This window comes from Terrapene carolina, unplaced genomic scaffold, assembly GCF_002925995.2.
Source record: "Terrapene carolina triunguis isolate 2854851 unplaced genomic scaffold, T_m_triunguis-2.0 Scaffold194, whole genome shotgun sequence".
Classification (NCBI taxonomy): Eukaryota; Metazoa; Chordata; order Testudines; family Emydidae; genus Terrapene; species Terrapene triunguis.
In genome coordinates, this window is record NW_020664545.1 from 1,226,290 (window position 1) to 1,237,922 (window position 11,633).

General features: G+C 58.4%; 1 protein-coding gene across 1 annotated transcript in view; it reads right to left on the bottom strand.

Moving 5' to 3' along the window:
- The window catches only part of RAB3A (RAB3A, member RAS oncogene family), an 18,983-nt gene that overhangs the window by 3,505 nt on the left and 3,845 nt on the right, over window positions 1-11,633 (bottom strand). Inside the window, exons 2-4 of the mRNA XM_026654913.1 lie at window positions 5,479-5,706; window positions 2,937-3,055; window positions 482-606 (exon numbers count right to left, since the gene is read on the bottom strand). Coding sequence (XP_026510698.1) covers window positions 482-606; window positions 2,937-3,055; window positions 5,479-5,706 — 472 coding nt within the window. The remainder of the gene's footprint in view (window positions 1-481; window positions 607-2,936; window positions 3,056-5,478; window positions 5,707-11,633) is intronic.

Below are 11,633 nucleotides of genomic sequence, written 5' to 3' on the forward strand. Positions count from 1 at the left end.
GCGCGCACACACCCACACCCTCTCGCAGGGTTACAGGTCTGTGTGTGCCGTACAACCGCACCGTGCACACACACACACACGCACCCCCCGCAGGATTACAGGTCTGTGCGTGCTGTACAAGTGCAGCACCCCCCGTCTTCCCCACACCTGTCAGCCCCCTAAAAGACACTTCCCAGACCTGCAGGGCACCGTTACTGCCACCTCTCTGCACCGTTACTGCCACCTCTCAGTCCAGATGCCTTTTGGGGCAGCAGATGCTGCTGCTCAACTGGCCAAAGAACCTTCCCATGCCCAGGACTTGGCTTCTGAATTGCTCTTGTGCAAGGCAGCGCAAAGCCCCAACAGCTCAGCAATTCCTGGAACCCTCTCAGCTGCTCACGTAAGACCGAGTCCTGAAAGGGATTGAGCATCGCCAGCCGGAACCGTGCCGGGTCAGCCGGTTACCTAGCCTGGCGCTGCGTGCATAGTAACCAGCACTTACCCAGGTGCTCTGCCAGCTGCCGCCCTCTCTCCGACGCCACGACGCGCTCGTCCTCCATGTCGCACTTGTTACCCACCAGCAGCACCTGTGCGTTATCCCAGGAATAGGTCTTGATCTGGGTTGACCTTAAAGCCGTAGCAGGGGAACAAATAACCACAATATTCAGACAGCAGGGCTGTGGGCAGCTGGTTCTAGACGAAGGCCCAGGTAGTTAAAGGCACTGAAGTGGTGCTGTGCTCCGTGTTGCAATGCCCAACGATTTAGGAGCCTTTCGCTCATTTTCAAAAGCGATTCAGGCACTTAGGAGCCAAAATCCCATTGACAGTTAATGCAATGTAGTCTCCTAAATCAGTTAGGCACTGCAGTGCTGAGCACAGCAATACATCAATACCTTTAAAGGCTCTGGGCCCAGAGTCCCAGATCCCAGCCAGAGACTGGAGCCCGGTTCTCTGGGCAGCGGCAAGAGGCCTTCACCCCTCAGCCTCTTAGCAGAGAAGTTTCGCCTTCGCCCCATTGAACTCAAGCCATCAAAGCCGGACCGCCAGAGGGCATGTCAGAGACCCACCACAGCTGCAGCCACAGAGTGTGAAGAAACCAGCAAAGCAGGAAGAGACCTGAAGAGGTAGCTAATACGGGGCAGAGAGAGAAAATTCCTGTAGAAACCAGTAGCAAGATGCATTGGTGGTCAGTGCACCAGAGAACGGGAGCAGAGGATGGGGACAGCAGAGACGAAAAAGCTCAACTCCTGTGCTGGTGGCAGCCTGGGCACAGCATGGCTCGTATAGAATAGACAGCAGCAGGGCAAGCTATGCTCCCCCCCCCCCAACCGCTCTGCAACTGGCCCTAGCGTGCCCAGCTGGGGTGTCCAGGGCTTCGGCTTCTCTGCAGAGACGGCCCCGAGGGGCACGCCTGGGGGGCTGCGCGCGAGTGTGCTGAAAACGCTCCACCTGCTCGCTGCACCTGGGCACCAAGTGCCAGTGGGTGGGAAAGGATTTCGGTCGCTGCCCATCCAGGAACCAGCCTCCTAGGGGGAGAGCTCTGGACCCCGTCGCCAGCAGCCAGAGCCAGCCAGCCAGCCACCAGCACGGAATGGGCTTGCGGGATCAGCCCAGCACAGGCTCGGGTAAAGGCCAGGAGCAATGCCCGTACATGGGATTCTCCAGCTACACAGCAGGCCTGGTGGTGGGCAGAGCACTAGGGTGAATTACTGGGAGATTCCCAGTGATCCAGGGCCGAAAGCAGAGCCCGGGGAAGCGGGAACCAGGCCACACTAGACTGACCGGACCCTCTCTGAACACACTCGGGGGCTGTTTCGTTCTTGCACTGGGGAGGGAGCGGGCGGCCCGAGCAGCCAGCCAGGCTCAGTGCCAACGGGACACGTTCCGGCCCAGATTCCAGCTCTCGCACTTGCAGCTCCTACTACGGCCTGTCAGGGGCTGCTTGGGGCACCTTGGCACCCGCTCAGTGCCGCTCCCCTGGCCTGCTGCAGGCGTGTTCCTGGGGGCTCTGAGCTCGTCTCGCTGTCGTGGGCTGGGGGAGGAGGCTCCTGGCCCAGAATTTCTGCAAGGGCTGCACTGAGTTTGGCTCAGGCGCAGCCGCAGCGCGGGCAGGTTATTAGCCAGGCTGCTGACAGCACAGAACTCAAGGCCAGGGGACTGCCCAGCGGGGGGAGCCATGCGGGCTGCATTACAGCTGCAGGCACGAAAGCACCAAGCCACGCAGCCGCCACGCAGCCCTTGTCCCCTCACACCTGGGCAGAGGCCAGGAACCACAGTGCACAGGGGAGGGAGAAGCTCCAGGTGGCAAACCTTGCCCTGTCTCTGGGCGGCTCCCGGCCCCACCCCGCAGAGATGTAGGAAACACCCATTTCAAATGGGGTGGGGGGGCCGCAGCGGAGAGATGGCCAGCACCAGCCGTGCAGAGTCCAAGCTGCAGCCCTAGGAGGAGGCAGGGGGTGCAGGTGCCAGGTGTGTGTGGGGGGAGTTTCCTTAGCAGAGGGCAGGGGAGGACTGTAAGTGGGCGACATCTTGGCAAGCTTTGAGAAGGAGCAGCCCCTTTGGAGCAGGGCTCTGCAGCAGAGCAGGCCCCAGAAGGCACCTGGTGACCAGCGGGCAGCAGAGAGAGTCTGTGCTGTCCGCAGAGCTGCCACGCGCAGGGAGTGCTCCCAGTGGCACCACAGGCCGTGGGCATGCAGAGGCATGGCATGGGGGAGGGGTCCCAGCTGGCGTGTTCGGGCCTGGGGCTGGGCAGAAGCACAGACAGACACCTGCTGAGTGGCCAGGCTGCTGGGTCCCAGCATGGCTAAAGTGACTGCGGTTAGAAGCTGGCTCTGCACAGCTCCCCCAGCACGATGGAGAGGCTCCCGCCCCCGGCTCTGCTAATGAGACGCCGGCACGGCAGTGCCAAGGCTCAGCGTCACTTTCCCTTCCCGGTGCCCTCAGAGCCGCCCGCTCACCAGTCCTGCACGGCGTTGAAGGACTCCTCATTGGTGATGTCGTACATCAGGATGAAGCCCATGGCCCCCCGGTAGTAGGCGGTGGTGATGGTCCGGTACCTCTCCTGGCCCGCGGTGTCCTGGGGAGACCAGAGCAGGGTCACTTGGGAGCAGCAGTGCCAGGAGCTGCCCTGAGTAATTCAAGGCTCCCTTGGAGACACCCCCCCCCCCACAGCACGAAGCATGGCCACATCCAGGGAGAGCCCAGAGGCAGGCCCTAGGCCGGGGTGCCAGAGCTCAGGGCAGGAAGGACGTGGGAACCCACCCTAACTCCCGTGCTGCCCCGGAGCTCCAGCACTGCGAGACGGGCAGAGACGGATCCTGCCTCTGAGATTTAAAGAAGGAAAATCCAATGTTTAGCCAAGTCTCTGGAACTTTCTCCCAGGGCTGCTGACCCCCACCCAGAACGATCTAGGGCACAGGGCCAGGCCAGTGTGCCCCACTGCCCCATACAGCGTCTCCTGGGCTGGGAGTGCAGGACACGGCAGAGCGCCTCTCCCAACCCCGGCCCAAGCCCGGCAGTGAGATCACAGCCAACCAACCCTGCGTGTGCCACAGGGGTGGGGAGGGGGACGGGGCCTCTAGGGAGCCCAGCCAAGGAGCGGGGGCAAGGGGGGGTGTGACTCCCTGTCACTGGGGATTCCCAGGGCGGCTGGAAGGCTCAGCCAGGCCTGCCGCGGAGCTGCCTGCGATTCGCCATGGCAACCGGCCCCTGTGCCAAATGGAGCCCTGGTCCCACACTCCGCGCCCAGCTCCAGGGACAGGCTGTGGCTTGCTGCCTCCCGCGGGCGGCTCTCGCAGCCAGAGCTGGTGGGCCCAGCGGCCCTCCCTTCCCAGCCCTGCATGCGGCTGCACCGAGGACAGGGCTGGGGCCAGCAAGCGTCAGAGAGATGCCTGCAGACCCCTCCTCCATGGCCCCTCAGGTCACTGCACCCCACGCCCCAGGCCTCCAGCCATTGCTGAGACACCCCCCGCCCCACGGGCCAGACCCTGCCCTGGGGATCCGTGCAGCGGGGGCCCTGCCCCAGACCTCCCCGCAGAGGCAGGCAGAGGTGGGGAAGCGCCTCACAGTCTGGCTTCGGCCCCCTGGTTCCTGGCAGCAGGGGCAAACCCCACCCCTGGCAGGAGGAGTCCGAGTGGTCCCATTTTGGCACTTTTTGCCTCCCAGCAAGGGACCGTTCTGCTGCCTGCAATGCTACCAGGGGAGCTGAACGCAGCCCCAGCAAAGCACCCTGAACTCGGCTCTCCTGAAAATTAAGCCCCACTCTGCACTCCCAGGGCAGTGGCTTCGTTCGGCTGGGAACTGGCCCCTCCCCGCTCCCCCAAGAGTCACCAGGCTCCGCGCTGCTCTGGCTCCAGCACCCAGAGCCTTTCCCCGCTGCGGCAGGCAGCTCAGAGCCGCGCAGCAGCATTTTACATCCCACGGTAAGGAGGGCAAAGCCAGCGCAGCGAAATCTGTCACTCCAGCTGCTCCTTCAGCTCTGCTGCTTAGACTGTTCCGGGCCCTTCCGTGATTAAGCTCTGTGCTAATTGGTATCCGGCCTCCCCGGGGAGTCAGGGAGCCTGCCAGCACACGGCGCCCGTGGAGCACGAGGCCACCTCTGAGCGTCCTGGAGCCAAGGTCTTGAGCTAATGGCGTCTTCCCTGTTAGGAGCCCAGCGCGTCAGAGGCTGTGTGTGTGTGTGGGGGGGGGGGGGGGGGGGGGTCAGCAAAGTGAATCAAGGTGGAGCTGACAGCCCTGGGGTGCAGAGCAAGGGGCAGCCCGGGACTGCTCTGCAGGGGCCCGGTGGAGGAGCTCGGAGAGGCGATGCTGTCAAGCTGGGCTTTAGAACAGCCCTGAGCGGGGAGTGCTCAGGTTCTAGGAGGCAGAATAGGCCACAGCCGCCGCCATCCCATGCGGACCCCAGTCCCCAGCTGCACACAGCACACCGGGACCCCTCTTCTGAACGGGCCACTCTGCCAGGCCACATGGGCAAGGAGGCTGTGGGGCGGGCAGCGGGCTGGCAGCAGATGCAGGAGGCTCATGCTTAGTGGAAGCGGTTAATTAGCAACCTGTGTCCTGGGGGAAAAGAGCGTTAAAGAAACCGGAACCGGCGTCACCCACGTGATGTCTGCCCTTCGGAAAACACTCCGGGCAGGTTATCATTCCGTGAGCGTCTCCCCCAGCAAGCACTATCCCATGGTGCCCACCATGGACTGCCCACCGACGGCCTGGGGAGAACACACCAGCCGCGCTGAGCCAGGCACACCACGCAGCAGCCACGGCCGGAGCGCCAGTCTAAGCTGCAGGGAAATCGAGGGTGGCCGAACGTGACTCCCCGGACTGAGGCCTGGCCAGGACTCTGGGTTATCACCCCAGCCCTGGAGGGGCCGGCTGGGCCAGGGAGGTTTCAGTGCACGTCTCCTGACCCGGATGGCTGCCCCACGCGTGACGTACAGCCCCACAGAGCCCCCCTCACTGCATCCCCCACCCACCAGCGCATGCAGCGATCACAGCCCCTACCCAGATCTGCAGCTTGATGCGCTTGTCGTTCCTGTAGATGGTTTTGACTTTGAAGTCGATGCCGACGGTGCTGACGAAGGCGGGAGTGAAGGAGTCGTCCGCGTACCGGAACAGGAACGAGGTCTTCCCCACGCTGCTGTTCCCGATGATCAGGATCTTGAACATGTAGTCGAAGTTCTGATCCGAGGATTCCTTCTGGCCATAGCGGGAGTCGGTAGCGGAAGCCATCTGCAAAGGGAAGCATAAGGCAGAGCTGGGCTGGTGGGGCACGTGCTCCCTGGGGGATTCAGGCATGCTCAGCCCCATGGAGTCACCAGGGTGGCTGCTCCCCACTCAGACCCAGGGACCCCACCATCAGCTTCTGGGAGGTCAGAGCGAGGCCACATCACGTAGTATCACACCCCGTCAACCCTCTGGGTGCAGTAACACGGGCGGGCAGCGTGAACCACCAGAAATGGCACCCAGATATGCCCACCCTGCAACGGGGAGGGGGGAGGCTCATGGGGGGCTCTTCCTGCGGGTCATATCTGGTGTCATCCGCAAAGGAGCACTGAAGCGTCCAACACCCTGGAAGGAAGGTACAAGGTTTCCCAGCGGGGGCGGAGCGACCAGCGAGCTGGGAACAGAATCCAGGTCTACGCACACCCAGAACGGCTCGGTCAGATTTTAAACGTGCTCCTCTCTGCCACGCCGTTTTAGGATAACCCTGAGACCCCAGCCCTGCCTGAGCCTGGGCCCTGCCCCGTCTGCCCCCAGCTGCCAGTGGGGAAAATCACAGCACATGCCACCCACCAATGGGGCTGAAGCAGGAAGTTGGGCCCGGCAGAGGACGCCAGCCCCGAGCCATCTGGGCTCTCTGCTCCAGCCTCTCCCAGATCTAGCTATTCCACAGGATCTCCCTGCCCTGTTCACGAGCCGGAAGCCGTGAGGCCCATCAGACCAGAGGCCCGGGCTCCCTTTCTGTCCCAGCACATACTCGGGGTATGTTACACCCAGAAGTCAATGAGGGGGAAGAGGCCTATTCCACCCAACCCATCCCCCAGCCAGCGCAAGGCTGATCCTACAGCCTGCTCCCCAGGGCAGTACCCAGGGCAAGGCTGTATGACTCCAGGCACAGCTCCCCCCATCCCGCCCTGGAGAGCCCCATCACGGCCTAACACCGTCCTGCTACCCACCTCGAGTGTCTCCATCTTCATTCCATCCCCTGGCCTTGCCCTCAGCAAAGCGCCCCCTCAAATCCCCACAGGCTGCGGCTGCTTGGCCGAGCTAGGCAGAGTTCCTTCCCGATCCCCTCGGAGCTCAGCCCCTCTGGCCCCCCAGACCTTCCCGCGCTTTGTCTGCAAAGGGCTGGCACGGTGGGCCTGGACAATACTGCATTTCCCCCTCGCCCCTTTGACTTGGCTAAAGTCTCCCGCTGTCCTTGCCAGCGATCCTTGCACCCCCTGCCAGGGCTGAAGAGAGGTGCTGGGTGGGGACAGTCTTGAAGACTGAGGCCCTTTGATTATCCACTGAGCAGGCTCAGCACCCTGGGCAGCTGGTATCAGCTCCCCTCCCCCCAGCCCCGGGGAGTTCGGGCACCATGGCCCATTCCGGCCGGGGCCCCTGGGGGGACGGGCAGCACGGGGGCCAGTCCAGTCCAGGCGTGGCAGCAGTTCTGTGCCGGGCCCCGCAGAGCCACCAGGGATCCAGACTCATGACGACGTTTTTGAAGCCTGTTGCTGGCAAGTGATGGATATTCAGGGTCTGAACAGCTGGTGGAGACACAGCGAGCGGCAGCTGCGAGTGGAGAACTCCGGGTCCTTGGCACTGTGCACAGCCTCTGTGTGTGGAAAGAGGCAACACTGCTCCCCGGGTTCAGTGGGGCAGGAAAGAGACCATGGGGAAAATGGCAGGTCTGCCAGACAGGCCCCGAACAGCCCACGCGGCTCACGGCGCAGGCAGGACGGCTCTCTGCAGTACCCGCAGCTGCACTCGGAGTCCTAGACGGAGCGGGAGCCTAGCTCGCAGGAGCCTTATGGCTACCAGCCTGGGGAAGCCATACGGGTGTGGCCAATTCCTCCCTGGAACGCTGCTCTCAGCAGTGTCTGCACAAGGGCCTCTGCTTCTTCTGCCTATCACAACCTTTGTCTCCTTCCTTCCCAGCTGCTAGAGTGAACTGCAGCAGGGCACCAGACCACGCTTAGCATGTGCCACAAGTCCTGCTTCCTCCCCAGTGTGGAGGGGCTAACCCAGGGCAACCTCTAGCCCAGACTCCTGGGCTGAGAGTCCACCCAGCTTCAGCACAAAGCAAACTCAGGTCTTTGCCGCAAACTCCTCCACTGCTAACGTAGCTGTGAACTACCCCAGCACGTGCATCAATCAAAACAAGGACCCCTTGGGGCTGCTAACGGAAATGGTGCGATACCCCTGCAATAGTAGGGCCTCCCAAGAGTCTGTACGGGGACCAACAATGTTCAACGTATTCATAAATGATCTGGAAAAGGGAGCGAACAGTGAGGTGGCAAAATTTGCAGAGGATATAAAATTACTCAAGATAGTTAAGTCCAAAGCTGACTGTGAAGAGTTACAGAGGGATCTCACAAAACTGGGTGGTTGGGCAACAAAATGGCACCTCGAGACTCAGTCTAAGTGCAAAGTCATGCACATTGGAAAACATAATCCCAACTATACATACGAAATGATGGGGTCTAAATTAGCTGTTCTCACTCAAGGAGGAGAACTTGGCATCATCATGGCTAGTTCTCCGAAAACATCCGCTCAATCTAAAAACCAGCCAAAAAAGTGAACAGAATGTTAGGAACCATTAGGAAAGGGATAGATCATAAAACAGAAAATATCACAAGGCCACTATATAAATCCAGGGTACACACACACCTTGAATAGTGTGTGCAGTTCTGGTCACCCCATCTCAACAAAATATATGAGAATGGGAAAAACTGCTAGGGGTATGGAACAGCTGCCCTGTGAGGAGAGATTAAAAAGACAGGGACTGTTCAGCTTGGAAAAGAGATGCCTAAGGGGGGATGTGATCAAAGCCATGACAACATGACTGGTGTGGAGAAAGAGAAAGTGAATAAAGAAGCATTATTTATCTTTTCACATGACACACAAGCCAGGGGGTCACATGTTGAAAACAAACAAACGGAAGTACTGCTTCAAGCTGTGGAACAACCCACGGTCACGGTCTGGGACATTGTGAAGGCCAAAAGTAGAACTGGGCTCCAAAGAGAGTTAGATATGTTCATGAGGACAGGCCCATCAATCGTTGTTAGCCAAGACTGTCCGGGATGCAACCCCATGCTCCAGGTACCCCTCAACCTCCAACTGCCAGAAGCACCTGGCACTGGCCACCATGAGAGACGGGACATTGGGCTAGATGGACCATTGGTCTAATGCCAGCATCACTATTCCTAGACCAGTGGTGCACAAAGGCCCAGCGGGGCTCAGAGCACTGCACAGAGACAGTCCCTGCCCAAGAGAGCTTTCGATCGACAGAGACAAGACAGACACAGGGCGGGAGAAAGGGAATACGATCCCCATTTTGCAGGTTGGTAATGGAGCCCAGGGAGGTTATGGGCGGGATTATCAGTGGCCAACTCCCCTGGATTTTCAATGGGAACTGGGTGCCTGGACTCTCTCAGCTGCCTTTGACAGCCCCACCCCAGTGACGCTGGACCTCTGGGGCAGAGCAAGGAACCGAGCCCAGATCTCAAGACTGTCTAGAGCCTTCCCCACTAGGCTGCGTGAATGTGGAGAGGCACATGGCTGACGGAGCACGGCGAGAGAGCCCAGGGCTTCTCCTGGACAATTCAGAGCAAAATTCCTGAGTACCAAGGGCAGGTCTGCAGGGATGCAGCAGGGCAGACAGCACCAGCAAACACTGTTGCTCTAGGAGGTCCCTAGAGCTTTGAATGCAAGAATAGATCCAGGAGGTCTGTATTTACTAGGTCCTGAGGCAAACTCTTTCCCCCCAGGAATTAATGCTCCCCGTGAAGTAACAGTCCAAGTGCACCATGATGTTTTTCCCCATTATATAAGCTTCCTCTAGAGAAACCCTTGAAGCGAACAGCTTGCATGAATAGATAAGGTTCCAATTTCCTTCTTGAGGCAACCAGCCAGTGCGGGCCTTTGATCCATGCAGCTGTGATGTTCCTGCACTCTGCCTGAACCACTGCAAAGCCAGGCCTCCACTACTGGGTCTAACGTGCATCCCGCCAGCCTGGGTGCTGGCAGCAGCCGAATCATGCAAACAAAGTCAGATGTTTTAACATAAGAACGGCCACACTGGATCAGACCAATAGTCCATGTAGCCCAGTGTCCTCCAACAGTGGCTGGGGCAAGACGGGTCAGAGGGAACGAGTGGAAGAGGGCAATTCATTGAGTGATTCCATCCCCTGTTGCCCAGTCCGAGCATCTGGCAGTCAGAGGTTTAGGGACACCCGCAGCATGGGTTGCATCCTTGACCACCTTGGCTAATAGCCATCGATGGACCTATCCTCCAGGAACCGATCTACTCATCTAGATATTTGCCTAGTTTTACAACAGGCAACATAAAAAGCACTAGCGAAGTCAGTACAAACTAAAATTTCATACAGACAATGACTGGTTTATACAGCTCTATATACTACACACTGACGTGTAAGTACAATATTTATATTCCAATTGATTTATTTTACAATTACATGGTAAAAATGAGAAAGTCAGCCATTGTTCAGTACTAGTGTGCTGTGACACTTTTGTATTTTTATGTCTGATTTTGTAAGCAAGTCGTTTTTAAGTGCGGTGAAACTTTGGGGTACGCAAGACAAATCAGACTCCTGAAATGGGCACAGTAGTCTCGAAAGGTCGAGAGCCACTGCTCCACACCATTCATGACTTTACAGACCTCTATCATATTCCACCTTAGTCGTCTCTTTTCTAGACTGACAAGCCCCTGTCTTTTTAATCTCTCCTTATAGAGTAGCTGTTCCATCCCTCTGATCATTTTTGTTGCCTTTCTCTGTACCTTTTCCATTATAAACCCAACTGTGCCCCCCCTACACACCCCATTTTCTAAAGTCATACCAGCCCCAATATTAGTGGGTTAGGTTTAGAGCCAAGGTAGAATCCCCCCCCCCACACACACACAGTTTACCTGAATTGGACATTCAGCTCCCAAATTATGACACCCTAAAAACAAAGGCATTCACTGAAGCTCGTCACGTCTATTACTGTGCCACTTTATAACATAAGGAGCGGGTTCTCCAAGCTGAGATCTACCCCAGGTCTGAGCTGACTTGGTTGTGACCAAACATGAAGAGTTGTTAAACATTTTCAACAGGGGCCCTGTTATGGATCATCAGCCCCCAACAAGTACTGCACAGCACAACGGGTCTGCGAGAGACCCCAAGTGTCCGCTACACGGCTGCCACCCCCCCAGTGCAGACATGGTCTCACTCTCTCTTTTTCCTGCAGAGCCAGACCGCAAAGCTGAACTTGACTCTCCAGGGTCTGTGCGTTTGCACAGCGCCTACCCCAACGGGGCCCAACCTGGCTGTGGCCTTGAGGGACTATTGCAATGTAAATGTCAAACCACCACCACTGAGAGGAGAACCAGCCCTGCAATACCGAAGTGAAGCAGAGACACCATTTGTAAATCCAGACATTAAGAACTGGAGGTCACCATCGCGAAGCTTCAAACATGTCATCGCCAGACCCCAGTGGGAGGACAAGAGCAGGAGACAATTACCTTCACTGAGTAATCACTCTCCTGGGGTGAACAACTCCCACCCTGCTCCCCACCCCCGCATGCACACACGCGCACACACACACACACACACACAGGACCCCTGCTCCTCGCACTGTCGCAGATGCGTGGAGGGCTGGGAGGAGAGGCCAGATGATCAAGATTGGCTGTTTTGCTAAAAGACCTGCTCTGGGAATGATTTTGGGGAAGTCCTGGGGCCCATTTTCAAGAGGGGGAGACACCAGATGCCTGCAGTAGATTCCAAGGCCAGAAGGGCCTAGAAGGGTGCTGTTCCCCTCTGCTATGAGCTTCTTAAGAGGGAGAGCCTGCAGTGAGCCTCAACAGGCTGATTGGAGACCCCACATGTCTCAGAAGGTTCACCAGGGACCACTCCTTGACCCCTCTGTAACCCTGAGTAGCTTTTTTTCGG